The sequence below is a fragment of the Setaria viridis genome, chromosome 1 (genome assembly GCF_005286985.2).
Source record: "Setaria viridis chromosome 1, Setaria_viridis_v4.0, whole genome shotgun sequence".
Classification (NCBI taxonomy): Eukaryota; Viridiplantae; Streptophyta; class Magnoliopsida; order Poales; family Poaceae; genus Setaria; species Setaria viridis.
In genome coordinates this window covers 261,701-281,844 of record NC_048263.2, presented here as the reverse complement: position 1 = coordinate 281,844, position 20,144 = coordinate 261,701, and the positions used below count along the sequence as shown (strand labels likewise).

At 44.5% G+C, this 20,144-nt stretch overlaps 4 protein-coding genes across 4 annotated transcripts; all 4 read right to left on the bottom strand.

Moving 5' to 3' along the window:
* Positions 1-596: 596 nt before the first annotated feature.
* On the bottom strand, positions 597-7,822 carry LOC117849141 (protein transport protein SEC16A homolog). The gene is made up of 13 exons (XM_034730730.2): positions 5,556-7,822; positions 5,117-5,434; positions 4,534-4,662; positions 4,338-4,460; positions 4,063-4,221; positions 3,677-3,802; positions 3,455-3,589; positions 3,141-3,268; positions 2,933-3,044; positions 2,470-2,796; positions 2,247-2,363; positions 1,844-2,139; positions 597-1,741 (listed from the first exon to the last, which is right to left on the bottom strand). The coding sequence occupies exons 1-13, from the start codon at positions 7,515-7,517 to the stop codon at positions 1,189-1,191; spliced, it is 4,485 nt and encodes a 1,494-aa protein (XP_034586621.1). The 5' UTR covers positions 7,518-7,822; the 3' UTR covers positions 597-1,188.
* Positions 7,823-8,402: 580 nt separating this feature from the next.
* On the bottom strand, positions 8,403-10,589 carry LOC117849202 (uncharacterized). The gene is made up of 8 exons (XM_034730776.2): positions 10,402-10,589; positions 10,227-10,310; positions 10,070-10,150; positions 9,773-9,912; positions 9,537-9,627; positions 9,331-9,400; positions 8,872-8,934; positions 8,403-8,788 (listed from the first exon to the last, which is right to left on the bottom strand). The coding sequence occupies exons 1-8, from the start codon at positions 10,461-10,463 to the stop codon at positions 8,711-8,713; spliced, it is 669 nt and encodes a 222-aa protein (XP_034586667.1). The 5' UTR covers positions 10,464-10,589; the 3' UTR covers positions 8,403-8,710.
* A 189-nt stretch (positions 10,590-10,778) lies between these two features.
* LOC117849194 (RGS1-HXK1-interacting protein 1) lies at positions 10,779-14,157 on the bottom strand. The gene is made up of 9 exons (XM_034730771.2): positions 13,633-14,157; positions 13,469-13,535; positions 13,249-13,326; positions 12,725-12,777; positions 12,341-12,424; positions 12,191-12,243; positions 12,020-12,084; positions 11,855-11,913; positions 10,779-11,244 (listed from the first exon to the last, which is right to left on the bottom strand). The coding sequence occupies exons 1-9, from the start codon at positions 13,924-13,926 to the stop codon at positions 11,155-11,157; spliced, it is 843 nt and encodes a 280-aa protein (XP_034586662.1). The 5' UTR covers positions 13,927-14,157; the 3' UTR covers positions 10,779-11,154.
* A 150-nt stretch (positions 14,158-14,307) lies between these two features.
* Positions 14,308-18,114, bottom strand: LOC117849152 (putative nitric oxide synthase). The gene is made up of 13 exons (XM_034730739.2): positions 17,683-18,114; positions 17,404-17,589; positions 17,210-17,296; positions 17,048-17,127; positions 16,868-16,949; positions 16,695-16,715; positions 16,418-16,463; positions 16,181-16,299; positions 15,783-15,896; positions 15,620-15,694; positions 15,423-15,512; positions 14,979-15,088; positions 14,308-14,734 (listed from the first exon to the last, which is right to left on the bottom strand). Exons 1-13 carry the CDS (start codon positions 18,064-18,066, stop codon positions 14,479-14,481), a joined length of 1,650 nt encoding a protein of 549 aa, XP_034586630.1. The 5' UTR covers positions 18,067-18,114; the 3' UTR covers positions 14,308-14,478.
* Between the last annotated feature and the right edge of the window lie 2,030 nt (positions 18,115-20,144).

The following is a 20,144-nucleotide window of genomic DNA, read 5'->3' as shown; positions in this document are numbered from 1 at the left end:
CTTGGCCACCACCTTCTTCCTCGTCTGGTCTCCTCCCTCCATCGAAGAACAACACCAGTACGACTTGGCCTGCCTCTCTTGTTTTCTACTGCTGCCTGCCCCAAGGCTTTCCACCGAGATATAAAAAACGGCGTTGCTGGACGCTTCGACAAAACATTAAAAATTATTCGATCGTAAAGTTTTACAATCAAAAGAAATTTTGATTATCCCCAAAGAATAAACAGTGCTAACATGGTTTGGAAGAATTTGCTTGTGGTTTCGTCAAAACTGGAATTGGGCAGGAGCAGGGATAATCCGTACGACGGCCGCCAGCAGCATGCTGCTTCTCTTCCGACATGTCAACAAGGGACACCCGAGTCTTCCCCGCCCATGTCTCTTCCAAAATATAACGTGCCAAACATACATACCCCTTATGGCTTGCCTGATCAGCTATACGGCTTGCGCTTTTCCAAACAGAGAATGAGAATGGCAAACACTGTCCACCTCAAAGATACAGCCACAGCACATCCACCATCTAATCTCAACAACATGCTGACATCACAATAGACAATTGCGTTCTGTTATATCAGCCAGTATCCACAAGAAAACACGAGGAATGCTGAGCACATGATCGTTTTAAGATGAAAGAATCGATTCGTCTCCAAAGAATAAACAGTGATAATACATGGTATGGGGCAAGTACAGTACACTATAACAACAACACTCTACTTAGCCATGTCTTCGTACACTAGAACACACTTGCTCTTCTCCTATCCTTCTCCAAAAAAGGAAAAAAACAAAATGGAGTGGGGATGTGAATTTGCTTGCGTTTCAATGAATTCGGCTAGGGGCAGATTATCTGTACAAGGGCATCTGCATGCTGCTTTTCTTCTCACCTGTAAACAAGGGCCACCCAACTCTTTACCTTCCCTCTAAAACATAAACCAACATATATAGCTACAAAATATTCAAAAACCCAGCATTCCTAGTAGTACAGGTCCGATGCACCTCCGTGCTTTAGTGCGGGCTCCAGAATCTCGTGCAACCTCGCACAAGTCCATTCCACTTGCGGCATCCCCTTGATCAGGATTATAAGGTAAACTTCTTTCTCTTCCACCCACTTGGGATTTCTGGAACCATCAGAGGCTGCCATGGTTGTCTGTGGATAAAATTACATGACTTGCAACGGTCATGCTGAGGGGTAGCCACTCAGAGCTCGACCTCATGAAGATCCTCTGCCAATCCGTTCAACTGCAAAGATGAGTTGCTGTTGGAACGGCTGTGTGATGGATTCCCGGGCATGAGTGGTGAAGGCATGGTCTGTCCTTTGGGTGATCTAGAGCCAGAGAAAGCACTATACTGCTCAGAGTATGTTCCACTCCAGGACGCGGCTCGTGATCTTGAGAATGAGCTGTTGTTGCTTAATGATGACACCCCGGAACCCTGGTATGGGGTGGAGATGTTGTCCATACTCGATTGCCGATGAATTGTTGATGCAATTGGTGCGGAAAATTGTGTCGATGGTGGGGGCGAAGAAAATGATGTTTCTGCTGGTGGTGAGGCTGACCGCTCATCCTGATGGATGGTTTCACTGTGTATCTCTGCTGCTTGGTGTGGCTGTGGCATCATCTGGTCTGCAGCAGCTGCTGCAGTCGGCATGAAGAACTTGGCACCTGCTGGCGGTGTCACGGATGGAGCAGCAGGTTTGTTATACGATGGAACTGCTCCAGATACACCTGACTTATTGAATGTGTCCACATATCTAAAATGAAGAACAGAAAAGCCATCAGTTCTCCAATTAATACCTTAGATAGCAATATAGAAACATAACTGAGAGTAAATGGCAATACTACTACTGAATTACCTGGACCGGACACCCATCCGTCCACGAGCAGAAAACTGGTTTTGGCTAGGTGGAATTGGTGGCATCCCCAAACCTTGCTCTGAAGAATTTGAGGATTTCCATTCGATGACTCCATTGGGAGCATGGCTTCCACTCATGGGGCCATTCAAGTTATGGTCTGGCATACCATTTTGGAATGATGGTTTTGTTGGAGGTGGAGGTAGAGGAGGCTCCTCAGCAGGAATTGCAGCACCTTCTTCCACCCACCGCTTCAACTTCTCATCATAATAAAACTTGTTCTGGTCCCCTAATTTTGCCTTCGGATCAGAAATAGGATCTCAATGTTAGCATTGCATATAGAGGAGACAATCTGATAAAAAAAAAGTGGATACTCCAGTTTCATAACAAAGTAATCAGCAAATACCTGGCGATGGGATTTTGACACAAATCCCATAGTCTTCTGCAGTGTGGAGCCTAACCAACCAAACCGAGAACTGCCAGATCCTGATGCACTGCTCTGTGTGCCATCTGATCCAGCACCCTGTCAGAATTTTATAATGAAATGAGGGGATGAAACATTTCATCTTTCAAACTCAACATCAACAAACCAGAAGCTAATCCCTCTTAAAGTTTCTCTTCGTAAGTACCTGTTTTGATGTTCTGCCAAAGTCTGGCTCAGAAACACTTCTGTTGTGTGCAATTTTCCTGCCAGCGCCACCACTATTGTCTGCTATCTCAGTCATCGACTGCATTGAAGCAGATGGCATTAACGATGACATGGCCATTACCGATTGGCTATTTACAAATTTTGCAGCTGCAGGCACAGAGTGGCTCTCTCTATCATTAACAGATCCATGTGGCAGTGGTGGAAGTGGTGCAGATGGTGTACCCATCATGCGGGATATAGATTTATCAAGTGAGGTGAAAATCTTCCCAACTAGTTTTGCTGGGGCAAGATTTGTACCATATCCACCCTACAGAAAAAACAAGCAAAAAGATGGGTTAATGATAAGTGAACCAATGAAGAGAGATTGAGAGAGCATGGAACCACAGATATAACACACACAAAAAAAAAATATATTTGTAATATACTAAATGGCATGGTCCAACCTGCTGGTGAGTGCGTATCCTCTCCTCGAGAGAAGAAAATAATTGTTTCCATGCCTCCAATTCAGGGGCACGGCCAGAGGCTTTCAGCACCTTCATAGACGCTTGGCAATACCTGGAGGAGTTAATATTCAACTGGGTCATAATGTACAAGTACAGACAAGGGAAAGCACTAAGTCATTTGCTTGTTATGGACAAGCCAGCAACCTACCTCAAAGAATCAGAAATCTTCCCCACTTCCGCAAGCATGTATGCATATATCAGCTTATATGGCTGAAAGGGTAGCAGAATATACTGAGAATTACCAAGCACCTTTGCGTATTCATATACCTCTGTCCTCTGTTGTTCGCATTTTAAAGATATTAGACAGTGAATGGCTAAGGAAAATAAACCAATAATTGATTATGCACAATCCTGCCAATGTATCCATGTAATAATTGTTCTAAATGTCATGTCTAGGAAAGAGGCTTAAGTAAACACCTACTTCATATACAAAACTTTTGCAGGTAAAACACAGTACCGAACCTGAATGGCTTCAGGGCTGGCGAACGTTCGAGGACATTTCAAGTGGTCTGCACCAATGAGGCATAACCTTGCACTTTCCGAGTACGAATCAATATTTAGTTCAGCAACTAAATAGCATGAATGAGCAGCTGCAACCTGTATCCATTGTGTGTAAGGTTCTTGATCACACATACCAGGAAAAATAGTATGAAAACTGCATCTACGAATACATATGATACAAACCTCAATTTTCTCTTTCCAAAGGCAATCACCAAGATGTGTAATTACTAGATCATCACCTTTTGTCCTGTTTGCAGTAATAATAGCCAAATTCTCCTCCCAATCATCCAACATACCATTAGGACCAGGCTGTCTCAAAAAAACAACAAATTGTGAACAGAGTTGCAAAGTGAACAGAAAACCATGAAAATTACTGCTAAGCAATACCCAGGTGCCGTGATACCGCACTAAACAAGACATGATAGCATATCACTAATCACACAGGCGGCAAGCAATGACAACAAAAATGGTAAGAGACTTTTTTCTACAACTTTGAAATATAATCAGTACTTGATGGTCAAAACAATAAGACATCTAAGAACTGAGAAACTCATTAACTGTGCAAGTACCTCCATAGGTTGATGGGATGTACCATAGTCGCTGTTGACATTGCTCTCAACATTGAAAACATCTGCAGGTTGTCCAGCAATGAGAAGGCATAGGGTTCGCAGAGGTGACCCAGATACAAAATGGGAGTGAGCCATTTTCTTCACTGTATCCACATAAAACTGTACCACCAGTCCAGAAAAAAAAACCAATGAAACTAACTTGGAAATAAAAACCAGACAAGCAATTCAAGCAATGTGTTAGACTACAAAAAGGGAGTCATTTAAGTCAAACATACCTGATCACCAAGCTGTAAAGCCAGTATGATCGCAGGTCCCCAAAGTTGACCTCCTTGGGCACACTGAAGGGCCTCTTTTCTTCTCCCAGAAACTAGAAGATTTTGGACCTCTTGGGCAACAGCCTAAAAGGGTAGTAGTCTCAATAAAGGACATTTGGCAAAAAAAAAAAAGATATCGAGCTCGAATAAAACTTACCTGCATCTGGCCTTCGGAAGGAATATTTTTCATGCAGTGAACAATGGATCCATAATCTCCCATATGAACACCAGTTCTCTTGCAGGAAGAAAATAGCTTAGTTACTGCCATTTCTGGGCCATCTGTCTCCTATTAAGAATTCATATAAAAGTTAGGTACGATTAATAAAGCTAGGAAGGATTTCTATACTGCAGAGATTTTAAAGTAGTTGAATTCTCCCTCATGATGAAACATGAAAAAAATGAAATCAAGCAAAGTTCCACGTGATGATACTAATAATAGTAAATTATAACTTTACATGGTTGAAATATTGATCATAAGCAAATTCCAGATCATATGAGTATATATAAATCTGTAGGTTTAGTTGCTTATCCAACTTTGGTGTATCCAACAACTCTGAGACCAGTATGGTTTAGTGCTAATTTGCTATGCCAAAATTATCATAACACAATATTTAATTCTTCTGATGCAAGCTGTCAAAATCAACAAGGACAATAAAGGGGAACAGGCCAGAAAATAGAGAAGGCATATAACGTAACGATCCGATTATAGCTGCAACAGGATAGAGTACAAGAGGGCGTACCTCTTGGTCAGACCCAAAAGGTGAACGAAGTTTTCCATAGTGCTGACACAGTATCTTCAGCAATGAAATAAGCAACTTGCGAGTATCACCTCTCTGGAATTCAGGGGAGGAAGGTTCATACCATGAAATCATCTCATCAAGCCACTTATTTACATCCTTTGATGCAGCACTTCCACCGACTAGAGGACCAGGAACATGTTGACGGCATAAAGCATTGAAGTAACCAAGTGCACTGCCATTAGTGATACTTGAAGGATCAACTTTATCTAAAACCACCTCCGATAGATTAAGAACTGACACTGTGCCGCTAGGGTCGCCCTTTAATTGCAAGAAGAAAAAAGAAAGAAATATTTTAGTCAGCTAAAAAACATGTGATGTCGTTTTGTTACATGGAACCTATTAGGGTAGTCTCGGAAAAAAAAGGAAACTATTAAGGTACCTGATTTCCACTGTTAAAGCTTGTGGCCATTGAGCTGGTTTCCTTCATGACTATAAGCTTCCCTCCAAACCCAAAAGAAACGAGAGCATGTGGTGGTCGTCCAGCCGATGACCTCCCTTCATGATGGGAGTGGCCGAAGGCATTTGCTCCCAGAAATTGTTGCTGATTAAAGTTCATGGAGTTCTCAGTACTCAAATAGCTGTTTGGCAGGTGCCCTTGTGGGTTTGCATTTGCTTGGTTCTGGACGTCATATGTATTTTGCATTGGGACAAAGCCTTGAGTATTCACAGCACCATTGACATCACCATAACCCTGGTGGTTTGCAGAAGTGTCAAAGCCCATGTTGCTAGGTTGATGACCTGAAGAAGGTTGGGAACCCATGTAACTAGCATGTTGAGCTGAAGAGGGTTCAAATATCTTGAAACTGGTATTGTAACCTGTAGATGTTTCAAATTCTTTGTAACTGGCCTGATGACCAGTGGAAGGCATGAATCCCTTGGAAGCACTGCGGTGACCCGTGGAAGGTTCAAATGCCTTGTAACCACTCTGGTTGCTCATGGAAGGTTCAAATGCCTTGTAACCACTCTGGTTACTCATGGAAGGTTCAAACGCTTTGTGACTGGTCTGGTGACCCATGGCAGGTTCAAACGCTTTATAACCGGCATGATAACCTGCGGAAGGTTCAAACGCCTTGTAACTAGATTGTTGACTGTCAGAGGAGCTATAACCAGTCTGAAGACTTGATGATTCAAAGCTCTTGTGTCCACCATAGTGATCTGTAACAGTTTCAGCTGTGTTAAAAGCAACCTGTTGGCTTGTAAAGGAACTGATAGTCTCAGCATTTGCATGTTGGTCAAAACCATTGAACCTACTTGTCAGGCTGTTATCTGTGGCACTTTCAGATTGCACGGTGTTACCAAATGCATCAGTTGTCTGCCGTTGGCTCTGAGGAGCAAAACTATTCGTGAACGAGTTATGTTGGTTCACCTGGTTGTGGACAGTAAGGTCCTCAGTTTGTTTGGCATTATAACCTGTCCCTCCAGAAGTCGCAACAGCACCAGAACCGGAAGTCGCAGCAGTCTGAACAGCGCCAGTTGTTCCAGCCTGCATGGCGGCCTGCTGGTATGACTCGAGCGACTGCCACTGCTGGGTGTTGGTATCAAAGTACCAACCTGGGTATTCTGCATAGAAGAGCATGTTGGGTGGGTACTCTGAGGCACCCCCCTGCCCCCAACTCGAGACACCGGCTGTGGCAGAGCCCTCCTCAGCAATCGGCTCAAGCCCTGCATGTGCTGAATTCTGCAGGTACGAAGCGTCAAGCTGCTGCTGCTGTAGATTCTGACTGCTATTGTCCACCACCTGCGCTGCATTCCCGGTTGTATTGGAAGTATCAACCTGGTACCATTGCTGCGTCACCTCATCATACTTCCACCCAGGGTACATGGTTTCGAAATACTTTGGATCTGTGGAATCCACAGCACCACTGCCGGTCCTCTGGAGCTGCCCGTCGGCATTCTGATCGGAGGTGGAGGTCCCCCCGAAGAAGTCCTGATCCGTCACCTGAGCGGCCAAGCTCTGATTCCCGGCGAAGAAGTCGTGATCCGAGGTCCCCACGGAGGTGTCGAGGGTCTGGCTCCCGAAAAAGCTGTCGGCGGCGGCGCCTCCCGAGAGATCAGCAAATGGATCAGCGCCATCGTCCGGCCCACCTCCGAAGGAGGCCCACTGCACCTGCTTGACGGTGGTGTGGAGGCCGGCGCCGGCCTTGGGTGAGCCACCCTCCGGAGGCGCCGCCTCGGTGGCGGGTGGCGGGGCAGGTGGGTCGTCGTCGGCGAGGCTGACGTCGGAGACGTCGCGAGCCAACGCGGCGTCGGGGGCGTCGTTGGCGGGGGCGTCGTCGTCGTCGACGAGCTTGTCGAAGAAGTCGGCGTCGGTCTGGTCGTCGGGGGCGAAGGAAGAGGCCATGCGGGAGGAATTGGATCTCTCTGGGCGGGGGCGGGGGCGGATCCGAGCGGGGGTGGATCTAGGGTTGGTTGGCTGCTCGGTTCCTGGCTCTGGCTCTCAATTGAAATGAAATGGTGGGGCAGAGGCGGAGGCTCACCGGCCGGCGCGGGGCGGCGGATCGGGATCGCAGGAGGAGGAGGAGGCGGGAGGCGGGAGGGGCGGTTGCGGTCACGACCACGCCAGCCGACGTCGCATCGCGCCACCCGTACCCATCTCTTTACCCGTCCCGCTCTCTTCTCTTCTCTTCTCCTGCGTATGCTATGCTTCCTCTCCCGGCAATTTTTCTCACTTCCCTCGTTATTACTGTTATTATTACTTCCTTCCCCTAGGCTTAGTTGTAAGCAAATTTATATTTTACTCTATGAAAAACTTTCCTGTGACAACGATGTTGATGCTTCTTCTGCGTTTGATGTTCGTCGATCGTAACATATCGTCATTATTGGGCCTGTTTGCTTCAGCTTATTCAGTCGGCTTATCAGTCATCAAACAGTGTTTTCCTCTCCCAACAAATCAGCCGTTTCAGCTTTTCAACCGGCTTATAAATTATTCTATTTTTCGCTAACGATGTACCGGTACTCCACTCTGCGATGAAAATATGATTCGACGTTGGAAGTTGCTGGAGATGGGAAGAGCAAGGGGGGTGGGTGCTGGGTTGCTCCATAAGCACCATCACAACAATCTCACCGGATGTTTTCTTCCCAATCTCATCCCTTGGACAGTTGGATGCCTAGGAGAGCACACATGAGCGACTGAGATGGGCTAGCCCTAGAATGACACAGTGTGCCCTTAGCCAAGCTTTCCTTTCAAAGATCAAACATCCAACACGAAATGGACACATTCACAACATCACAAGCAAATAATAACCATATCAATTTCTTGTCCAACTTAGCTATCATTTAAGTCTAACAAATTAACCAATGGTAAGCTGCACGTTCAATCAGCACAGGACCGTTCCAACTTACAGCTGTAGAAACAAAATGGAACCATTATAACTGAGTTAATGACCCCACTGTTACACTAACCATATACTAATACAACACTCCTGTAAGTACATAGCTAACAGCCTAATAGTAAATGAGATATAAAATGGACAAACATAAAGAGTAACAAATAAGCCAAAACTTTCAATGGGTGTTCTGCAGTTTCCAGTTATATCAAATTCGCCTGCGGTTATCTACCCTTGGTTTCTTGGATGCAGCTGCAGCATTGGAGTTATCATCACCAGATTGTATCTGGTATTTTTCAAGGAGCAAACTTTTAGTTTATCAGCATAATTGTCGTATGCTAAATAATAGACTGCAAGGATAGTCTTTACCTTATCAAGCTTCTCTCTGACTAGCTTTACAGTTGCGTTCATTGACTCAGATGGAAAATAATCCTACAGAAAAAATATATATTTCTCCACATATTGGTAAAGTAGCATTCAACTCAAGGAAAGGAAACCATGACCCATAAAAACAAAAGGACAAGCTACTCAAGTGGCAGGGTACGTTAAAGATGTATGCATTGCAAATTACCGTAGGGTATGTTAAAGATGTACGCATTGCAAATTACCGTAGCATGATATCCACTAAAGTTACAGGTTTGGTCCCTACGAGTTACTTTAGTTAAATAAGCTAATGCAAAGATGTCTGTTTTCTAGACATTTACATACCTTAGTTGAACAAAGTTGATTCATTAGCATTGTAGTAGCATCCTTAAAATATGTCAAACTTAACAAGGAATGATTTCTGGTTAACCAGATTAAACATCTTTAATCATTTTTACCGCGTACCTTGTTAGAGGGCACATGACTGAAACGAGGATCTTCAATATGAGATGCATGATTTGTCTTCAAATATTCCCTGAAGATGAATGAAATGAGCCTTAGAAGCACAGTCAAACTAATGGTTTTACCTAGTCTCAAAGAACAGTCAAACTGTAAGGGTTTTAGCCAAGCATTATTGGTCAATTTATGTTACCAATGTATGAAATGCTAACCTCTTATTGAAATTCATCTGATGGTGGTTTCCACTAGATGATCCCTGAGCTAGAGAATACTGAGAAGTCCCTTCAGGTCTGCCAGCAGACGCTGAAAATGGAAGCAAATATCTCAATCCAAGTTACCAGGGCAAATAAATTAGAAATGTTCATAATACTAAAAAATATTGTTTGTGTTGTTTTCGTAATAATGCATGCAAATCTGTAAAGACCAAAGAGTTAAACTGGAGCCACACATTTTATTCGGCCAAGGACTTCTTTTCTCCTAACTTCCAGTTTCTCCTTGGTATCAAGAAGGCTCTCAAAATGAGGTGCATAGGTCACCTGGAGCCTGTTGCCAAGAAATACAGACTCATCGAGCTTCCTCTTTGCAAACCTGCAGAATCAGAGCAACAATTTCACATTTCAAACGGAAGCCGCTAATTCTAGACTTTACTTCAAGGAAAGATGCCAATAGTTGCAGCTGATCGGCTCGAGCTGTATCACTAGCAACTGGACCAACGGATAGAGATGGTTGCAATCAGATCAATCACCTGGCGTTGCTGACCTGTGAGAACTTGATGAAGAAGACGTCGGTGTAGGGTTCACAATCCTCGGCATCCATGGGCTTGCACCTGAAAGGAAAAGGGGGAATCAAGCAGGGCCGATAGGAACATCTGGGAGCGGGAGGAGAAAGAAGGCGAGACTGACTCCTCCACCGGGCCGTACGTCCCGAAGAGATTGGCCAGGTCGTCGCCGCATCCGAGTGACGGCACGTTGCGCACGACCAAGTACCTGCGGGACCAAGCAGCTGGATCACGCGGAGAAGAAGAAGGGGAAGGAAGTAGGTAGGGTTAGGGTCTTAGGGAGGGATGGTGGGTGCTACTTGGACTCGTCGCAGACAGTGTAGACGCGCACGGCGGGCGGCTCGTCGCGGTCGCGTGGCATCTCTCCCGCCGATGATCGGAGAGACGGGCCTAGGGGACGCTTCGGAGGCTGCCGGCGCTGCGGGAGCTGGAGGCTGGACGGAGAGGAGGCCCGCGCTGAAAGGAGGCAAAAGCTTGACGCTGCGTAATTCACGCGGTTTTAGCAAAATTTGTACAAATCAAACTCAACCGCGCAAGATCCATGTGTTTCTTTTCTTTTTCTTTTTTTTTGAATGAACAGGATGTATTTATTTTCAGAAAAATTAAGGATAGTAATAAGGACTTATAAACGGCAAAGAGAAGAGAAGAATTGAATTGTTATCTCGTGTCTCATCAGTGATCGGGAGGACCGAAATTGGCCCAAAAAATTCCATTCAAATGCTAATTAGTTCAAAGATTTGATTCCACAACACGGACGAAGCAACAAAGCATTTATCGTTTTTTCTGTCATCCACCGGAAATGTGACATCATGTAGAAAAACAAAAATTCACAAGCCATCTGATGGATCATGGATGTGAACATGTCGATAGGCAAAACATTACAAAATGTGTTCCTGTTACTAAGGTTCCGCAACATTTGGCGGCAGCACATTTACAGGTCTGCGCGAGAGACAAAACTTATTTTTTTCCCCCTTCCTCCAAAACCAAGTGGGCAGTATAACATTCACCACTGACATGGGACTCCTCTTCCTCAGAACAAACTAGAGAGGCAGTTAGATGGGGACACCGTAATTTACAATCTTTGAGAGCGCGGCGTTAAGCACTCGCTTCTCCTTCTTAACCTGAGAAGCTAGGCCAGATATCTGCAAGACATGAAAAAACAATCTCTGCTGTGAGTTTAGGTCATGGCCATCCATCTCTAGAAATGCACAATTTGTTGAGAGGCAGAAATTATAGCTCATGCGCAGATACATACAGTACTCATGCTGCTATACATTATTTTTATAAGGTGCATGTAAAATCGATTAGCAATAGAAATACCACACAGCGTACAGCACAGTTTTAACTAACCACTCAGAAACATGAGATGTGATAACTGGTGAGGAATACTTGGTGAAATATAAGTTGCTATGTATATAGCATTCCATAGCCCAAAGGAATCGTCTGATATTAAATGCAATTTTGGCTGTCCTTAATAAAACTAGATTCATTCTCTATACAGGAGATTCTGAGAGGTCCAACAACAATATACATCCCATATATACAAATGGTACACTGTTTAAAATATTCATTCGCACACACATAATATCCATGCCAGGAGCAATTAGTAAGGCTGCAAAGGAAAGTCTTCATTTAAACCCCATATTTTAGAATACAGTTACGAGACACGTATCATTAAAAACTTTAATTTGCTAGAAAAAGTTGATTCCTATGAACATCACCATCTCCAAAGATACAGGCCGATTTACTAACCTCTGATTGAAATTCGGATGCATGTGCTCTGGGAAGCTGATCAAGAATGCCCTTCAGACCTAACAAGACACAATTCATCAAATGTAAAACTCAGATAAAATTATTTCCATACCAGAAGTCAAATATCATGACACAAAACTAATATCTAGAGAAATTCTTACACACCTACTGCCTGTTGTTCAATATCACTAATCTCGTTCAACTCATGTTGAATAGCACGCCCTTCTTCCCTGATAAAGCAGAAAGTATTCCCATGTTATATTAGAGAAATAATAAAGGGAATAAAATGATAAAAAGGAGGGAGGGAGGGAGAGGGGGAGGGGGAGAGGGATATGCCTGAGTGTATTCCATCCTTTCTGAAATCTTTTCTCTGCGGTTGCTGCTCTATCCTGTATTCCATATGCATAAATTAGCCACAAATAGCATCAGAAGTTAAAATAGAAAAAATGTGAAAAAATGGTTCAATTATCTTCAAAAAAAAATTACCATCAATTTTTGGCTTTCATTGGACACAAGATTCACAGTTTGCCGCATGTGATTCACTTCAGCTTGTATGCCAGAAAGTAGGGTCTACAGTATGGAAACTTTCGTTAGACAATCAACCTAATTCTTACAGTTTCTAAGAAAAAACAATCTTCCAAGCATCATATTTGATTTTATTTTGACTGTCATGAATCATGTTCAAATTTGTAGTAAAACAACACGAACATGTATCCGAACACTAGCATGTAGTCATAGGTGCATAGACAGTCATCCAGTACAACTGTAAGAGAATGATAACTTTAAGAAAGATGGTGCATTGTCTTTGAAGAGTGTGAATCTATCAAGTGACAGAAGTATGTAGTAATCAAACTGACGTAGAGATCTTACCTCCTTGCTAACAAACATGCGCCGAACTCGCTGAATAAGGTAGCTCCTTGGCCCTGCAAGGATTCATTCATATAACATTTAATAGTATAGAAAGGCTCAATTTTCAGCCCTTTTGAGGTAATATTGGAACAAATTTCCACTGAATCAGCAAGTTCACTACATTGGAACTTTGTGCCATAGAACCCTAGGCAGCTAAGTATAGGATGGATAGTTTGAACAGTCACAGCAGCCTTATATGGATTTCATGAAAAGGCAAATCATGAAACTAATGTATTCACTATCTTAAACCAACCAGAAAAGGATATCTACATCATATTCTAAGAAAAAGCAATACATTGACTCAGCAAGGTCCCAAAACATCTCAATCAATCATAAGGAATCAATCATAGAGTTTCAAAAGTCTCTTAAGAAACTAATTTGGATTGGCATGTGGTAATTAGCATTTGGAAAGCCTCTAATGCAAACAGGTGAAACTCATTCAACACAGCACGAGAAAGCAAAGAAGTTGCAAGGAAACATATTACTTTTGAACAGCACAATCCCTGCAAGGGTTGCAGAGCCTGCAGCAATGCCTGGATGCATTATCGCCATGATGACGCCCTCTGCAACCAGTAACTACACATTCAATGCTCGAATAAAATGAAATGAATAGCATAATTTCACGAACAAAGAAGAAGCAGCATCAACGAGACATTATATTAAAATCCATAAGAGTGAAGAGTCTGATCAGTGGTAAAATGGTACCTTTGATCTTGCCAAACACCATCTGTTCGTGAGTGGAGTACTCCTTCTTTACCCATTCCAACTCCTCCTGCGAACAGGACAGTAAAAGGATTGAGCTTTACTAAATTGTGCCTAGATCGAAGCGAGGGGAATGGGGCAATGGGCCAAGATCGAGAGGGCGTCACCTTTGCGATGAGGGTGAGGTCGGATGCTGCCGCGTAGGCTGAGGAGGCGGCCGTGGAGGAAGCGGAAGCCGCCGCGCAGGCGGACGAGGTGGCAATGGTGGCGGCGGAGGCTAGGGCAGCCTTGGCGGCGTCGGCCTTCTCGGTGCTGAAGGTCTCGGCCCAGCGGGTGAAGTCAGCGGCGGCCGCCGCGGCGGAGGCGGCGGAGGAGGCGACCATGGAGGAGATGGAGCCGATCTCCGGCAGCGGTGGCGGCGGGGCCGGAGAGCCGCCGGAGCTGGTGGGCGCGTCGGCCATGGTGGTGCGGCGGAGTCGGACGGATCCAATGGACCAAATGAGGAATAAGGAGAAAGGTTGGCGTAACGCTCAGAATACGCTTCCTGACTCCATACACGTTGGAGAAAGGTTGGAGCCTATTTTATTTTGAATAAGTAAAATGCATCCCTTCTTGCTGAAATTTATCCTTTTCTTCTCTTCACCTATCATTATATTCCTCGCAATTACTTAGCTCTTGAGCTATCAACTTTTTGATAATGGCAGATTATTGGACCTTATTACCCTCCAACTGCTTTGCGCTTGAAGGTCCACACCATTGTTCATCTGTATGATTTTCTCAAGGATGGAGTAGATGGTAGAGGCCTAGAGGGAACTTCATTTAAAGCTCAAAATCTATGCATCTATATCAAATGTATCCTGAATCTTTTTTATTAGCTATTCAACTTATCCTAACACCAGTTATCCCAGGATGGCAGCATCATGTGAGAGCACAAAGCCGTATTTGGATTACACAAAATTGTACTAGCGCACAGCGCACTCGATTACAACTACAAGGCAGGATGGAAGGCAGCATCAGTAATGCCATTTAGGTCTCAACTCCTCTTCTTCCTCTGTCAGTTCCTGATACCGATACCACTGCGATGCTGCTTTACCAACGGGCAATGGGGAACGGACGAAGACCTCAACCGGTTTGGGTACATGAACCATCAAATGCAGCTCACCGTCATCATATTCTTCCTTGACGTTGCCGTCCGGATTGTTTGATGGCACGCCTGATGGCTCCACAGAAATCCACCCAAGCCCAGAGATCGCTATGTCACAAGCAGGCCTGCATTAGACATTGCTACAGATCAGTTCATTAAGCAAAGTACCCAATGAACCAGCTTCTAAAATAGTGTTACACGAGAAAGCTATGGTTCCTAGTTTTCTTGTTATCTGGACAAGATAGTAGATACCCTACCATCTCCACGGGGCAAGAAGAAAGCTAAGCTGCCAATAAACTATTGATGTAGTACTGACCATAAATGAATGATGGGTAAAGCTATGGCTTCACTATTATTTGCAAGCTTTACCTATCACGTTCTTCGTATTTTATCTTCAACTCGCGAACACCCTGCAGCCCTGCCCATCCTTCAGCTCTCTCCTTACCAGTTGGGGGAGTTAGTGTCACTGCAACTTCAGTCTGAAAAGTGAAAAGAACAACAGGGTCAAAAATGAAAGCACACATTGTTTCAGGTGAGCCTATTTTTTTTTATAAGTAGAGGAGCCCCAATTTGATACATGAAAAGAAATTGCATGTAAACACTGAAAGTGAAAGGCATGGCCGTAAGGCAGAAATGTGAATCCCTTTCTCACTTTTGGAGGACAGAATCCAGGATTGTGGATCAGAAAGTGGGGAAGAAGAATGGGAGTGGGAGAAGTAGAACAGCAGGAGAAGCAAGTCTCTCTTTCTTAAGTAGAACAAAATTTAACTGGTATTAAACAATGAACTGTCATACCAATTGGAATACGCATACCTTGTAAAATTGGTCGGCTTCAGTGGTTGGGACCACATTAACCTTTAACTTCTTGGGTCCATAGAATGTCAGTCGCGTGCGTGGAAGAGCCTATGTCATCATCAATTGTCACTTTGTAAGTTACAGGTTCCTACTTGGCAAGGGAGTATCAGAAGATAAGAAAAAATCTCAAAGTGAAGTAGAGCTCGTTTAGGTACCTTGACAACATCAATGCGGACAAGCCCAGCCCAGAATAAAGAATTCCCACTCAATTCAACATCTGTATCATTAGCCTGAACATAACATCATGTTCTGAAGAAAAAGATTAGTGTGGAAGTTTTGAGGAAGGAACCTGTGTTCCAGAGAATGAAATATACATACGGGAAAACATCGCCCCTTTAGACGACTTTGTGGTGCGAGGGAAGGCAGATCATCAGCATGTATAACTGCTGCTTGCCTATGGTGAAGATGGACACCCGGTGTATCATATAATTTCTGTTGTGCAAACATTGAAGGATATGTCAGTAGACTTCTAAGTTCTAACTGGGTCTCTAAGTAGAAGATAAAAAATATCAGGATAATCAGAGAGAACACATATGTCAGTGCATTTCATATTCAGAGGATCAAGGTACTTCAGAAGTATAGATACATTTACATTAGTTACTGAAAGAATTTTTATTTACGAATTGCCAGTGAGCACAGGATATCAAATTTATTGTCTGCACAGCTATATCCATATATATGTTCTCAGAAAATCAAAAGACTAAGCGGAATCATACCCCTCCTCCTAAGAATGCTTCGATTTGAATAGGGCCGAGGGTTGTTCCAGGAACAGCAGACTGTATTGGTTTGTATTTTTGAGCTGCAGCTGCCACCGGATCCTTATATGCCATTGTTCCTACAACAGAAGAAACTCCAACGATCAGCATAACAATGAAAAAAATAAGCAACATTGTTTATGCGGTAAGAGCTACATCATGAATAGAAAACAAATATCAATGATAGGAGAGGCATACTTAGCAAAGCACTGATAAATGCAGATTTCCCAACATTCGCGGAACCCTGTAGTAGAGTATAATATTGGTCAAGTATAACTAAGGTGGCCAACAACAGAAATACTAAATATCATTTGTATTCTTCAAAGTTCTATTGCCTGAATTAATGAAGTTAAGTTTCTATAAATTGCAGAAATTGCATATAATGCAGTGCACAAATCTCCCAACAGCACTTGCACTCATATTTTTTCCTGCTATCTAACAACACAACACAAAAATACAACTGAGGAGTGCTTACCAGTATATATACATCTCGGCCCTAGTACAAAAGGGAACATCAGTTAGGATTGTGAAACGTACAAGAAGCAAAGGAAGTAAAGATCGACAGTAACAGAGATGATAATTCGAGTATGTCCTAGAAATGGGTAATCTGAATGCAATAACTCTATTAAGAAAAAAAGGCATGCTGACCTTCTTTTCCTGCTGAATCTCTGCTATAACCCCTGTGATGCCAACCAATGACTTTGAGCTTGTCAAATGGACACTAAGGACGCTACAAAATAGCAAGTAATAACAAATACAACTTCAAATGGGTAAAAGCATTTGATGAAAGTACTGTGGAAGGAGGAACAGCAAGGAGAAGATTCCTACTTAAGCTTCTTCTTGACAACTGACTCAACAACCCAGTCGCCTACGCAGTTCAAGTCAGTGTCTCTAGGAAGTAGATCAACCTACAGAAGAAGTAGCTTTGGTTGGCTGACTGGCAACAGAAATAGTACCCAAAAAAAAGATAAGAGTTGATAAAACAAGCACCTTTGTTATGACGAGTATAATAGGATTAGCACCAGCGAAATCGCGTACTCGTGCCAGGAAACTCCCATTGAAGTCAACGATGTCAACCTGCATGAAATGAAGACGGAATCAGTGACCCGAAAAAAAAGAGTAGATGGGAGAAAATCAAAGTGATGTATTGAGCTTGTTTGACAGAAAAAAGTTAAGTTATCTACCAATTTGACTATCAAGGCTTTCTCGTGGCGGAGGTAGGAGAGCTTCTCCCTGAGTTGTTCCGCGGAAACAAATTGCTTGCCGCCAGGATAACCACCGTGGCCACCAACAGCAGTGACCATATGGCCATGAGACAGCAGCTTACATCTTCCGCACAGGACGGTTCTTAGTTGATGGTGCCTCTTTTTCTGGGCACAGGAGAAATGAAATCAGACCGCTTGCAGGTTTGGTGTGAGACGAAGGAAAGGGGAAGAAGTTGGCAGAATAAATAAATAGTATACCAGGTCGTAGGTGGCGGGTTCGACGTATCCCGGCGCGCCCTCCTCCACCGTCTGCAGCGGCGCGCCGCATCCGTAGCAGGACGCGAGGCCGGACGGCTTGCGCGCCAGCGCCCGGCGCTTCTCCTTGCGGCGGCGGCGCCTTTCGGCGTCTTCGGGCGCGAGGACGCTCGCGGCGGCCTCGGTGGCGAGCTGGCGGCCGAGGAAGCGGTCCCCCCGCGTGGGCGCGGCGGGGCCGGCGCCATCGGGCGGGGAGGGCGGGGGAGCAGCGTTGGCGGCGCGCGGGCGGTGGTGGAGGGTGAGGGGCCTGGGAGCGGCGAGAGGTGGAGGCGGTGGCGGGGTTTTGGGGAAGGAGAGGAAGGGAAGGTGCGGCGACGCCATGGCCATGGGCAGCTGTTTATCCGGGTCCGGGAGACGAAGCACAGCGGGAGCTGCAGCACGCGGCGGTGGGTGGTAATATTAATATCTTCTTCTTTCTTGTCCTCCCGATCCAAACAAAAAATTGAAAGAAAAAAGAAGGCCCGGAGAGCATATAATTGAGCCCAGGCCAGCCCGCCGCTGCCAGGGCCTGGACCCTGCACATTGACAGTAACGACTCAGGCCTGCCCTGCCTGTCTGTGGGCCTACTTGCGTTTACCTCTCATCTGGCCGGGCCCCCGCTGTCCTGTCCTCCTCTTGCATTTTTCCAGTTTTCTTACCATTATTAATATTATTATTATTATTAATATTATCACTGCAAGAGCGACAATCTTCCTGGACCCTTTCTATTTGAAATGGCCAACAATTCATAATCTTATGTTACTTTATCTACTAGTACTCCAACGACACGTACGTAACGTACGGTCTAGCTAGTCAACTGTGGCCAGCAACTGCCTGGTCATCAGATCACTTGACTTATTAGAAAAATTATGAATCATTATCTAAAAAAAGAAAGAAAAAGTACGAATGACAAATTTTAGACTACAACAAGCCTACTGCAGCTGCAGTACAGCCGGTGGGAGGTCCTAGCGGCTACGTATCGTATGGATCGTTACCTACCTAGTACCTACTACTGCTGCCGCCTACCTGATGATGAATCTAAAGCCGAAAAGGCAGGATAGATTGGGGCTGCCAAGAACGTGTCACGGAACTTTTTTTTTTTTACAACTGGCACGTCTATTTCATTGATAAAGAGAATTTTTTTACAGAAGTCGCAAAAATAGTTACAATTTTATTCTCGCGAGAGTAATGCTGCTAAGGGCCTCGCTCCTGCGGCGATCCACGCGGACACCTCCTCTTTAATCTTCCCTAAGATGGAGATTGAGGAAGATTCATGTCGATTAAAAATTCTTGCGTTCCGTTCCTTCCAAATTTTCAAGATTATCAGCATCGTGAGGCTAGGCAGCTGTGTCATCGTGGTGGTATTGTTCCACCATTCTAGGGCGTTGTTCGCTTGCCTCCAAGTTGACGGCTTGAGATGCGGAGCTCCAACCCATATTGCCATGTGATCCTAGATTTTCCTTGTGAACCTACATTCAGCTAATAGGCGAACGTTGGTTTCCATTGTTTGCCTGCATAAGGAGCATGTGGGGTTGTGTGGCCATCCTCGTCTTGCTAATCGATCTGAGGACCAGACACGGTTCTGGAGTATCAACCACGCAAAGAACTTGCATTTTGGCGGCATCCATGTTTACCGGATTGATCATAGGGTCGGTGTGGTAGTGCAACCAATAAATTGTGCTTTGTATGCAGATGCAGTTGAGTATTCGTTGTTCGCCGTCACTTTCCATCTGATTGTGTCCGGTTGGTGTTGTTGTAGACCAGTCAGTTGTAGTAAGGTCCAGAGTTGGACAAATTCGCTGAGGTGTGTGGTGGTGAGTCATATCCTTCTTCGTAGCTCTCGTATCCAGTTGTTATTCTGTAGGGCGTCTGCAACCGTTCGTTGTTTCTTTTTTGAGAGGCTATACAAGTTTGGTGTGATATCTTTGGGCCTCAATGCCATAAACTTGTTTTAGTGCCATCTCCAAGGGTTATTGTCATGCACGCTGCGAAGAGGAGTTGCTCAACGTCATCACATGGAGTTTCCATCGCGACCCAGGCCTTTTCCCGGGAAACCCATTCGTGCCATAGCCACCGGAGCCGTAGTGCTCGTGCAAATTTCTAGAGATTCAGCCGTCCTAGGCCTCCATTTTCTTTGGGAAGACAGGATCTCGTCCAGTTGACTTTGCATTTCCCACCTATTAAAGCTTGGTCTTCTTCCCAAAGGAAGCACTTTCGAATCTTGTTGATCTCCTCGATTACTTCCTTATGTGGCTTTAATGCACTCAGGGAGTATACCGGTTGGGCAGTCAGGACCGATTTTATGAGGCTGACACGTCTTGCTTGTGCGAGGTTACGGCCATGCTGAGTTGAGAGTTTGCTCGCTGCTTTATCGACCAGAGGTTGGAAATTGACTTTACGCAGCCGTCTAGTCGAGAGCGGTAATC

Coding starts and splice junctions, on each gene's coding strand:
- LOC117849141 (XM_034730730.2), bottom strand. CDS start 7,517: ATGGCCTCTTCCTTCGCCCCCGACGACCAGACCGACGCCGACTTCTTC. Junction 4,663..5,116: donor CTTTTGGGTCTGACCAAGAG/GTACGCCCTCTT, acceptor AATTCTTAATAG/GAGACAGATGGCCCAGAAAT. Junction 3,590..3,676: donor TTTGGAAAGAGAAAATTGAG/GTTTGTATCATA, acceptor CAATGGATACAG/GTTGCAGCTGCTCATTCATG.
- LOC117849202 (XM_034730776.2), bottom strand. CDS start 10,463: ATGCCACGCGACCGCGACGAGCCGCCCGCCGTGCGCGTCTACACTGTC. Junction 9,628..9,772: donor AGTCCTTGGCCGAATAAAAT/GTGTGGCTCCAG, acceptor TTCCATTTTCAG/CGTCTGCTGGCAGACCTGAA. Junction 8,935..9,330: donor GTCATGTGCCCTCTAACAAG/GTACGCGGTAAA, acceptor TTTTTTCTGTAG/GATTATTTTCCATCTGAGTC.
- LOC117849194 (XM_034730771.2), bottom strand. CDS start 13,926: ATGGCCGACGCGCCCACCAGCTCCGGCGGCTCTCCGGCCCCGCCGCCA. Junction 12,778..13,248: donor AGGGATTGTGCTGTTCAAAA/GTAATATGTTTC, acceptor GAATCCTTGCAG/GGCCAAGGAGCTACCTTATT. Junction 12,425..12,724: donor GCATGTTTGTTAGCAAGGAG/GTAAGATCTCTA, acceptor TCCATACTGTAG/ACCCTACTTTCTGGCATACA.
- LOC117849152 (XM_034730739.2), bottom strand. CDS start 18,066: ATGGCCATGGCGTCGCCGCACCTTCCCTTCCTCTCCTTCCCCAAAACC. Junction 16,950..17,047: donor GTTGTCAAGAAGAAGCTTAA/GTAGGAATCTTC, acceptor GCTATTTTGTAG/CGTCCTTAGTGTCCATTTGA. Junction 15,695..15,782: donor TAAAGGGGCGATGTTTTCCC/GTATGTATATTT, acceptor TGTTATGTTCAG/GCTAATGATACAGATGTTGA.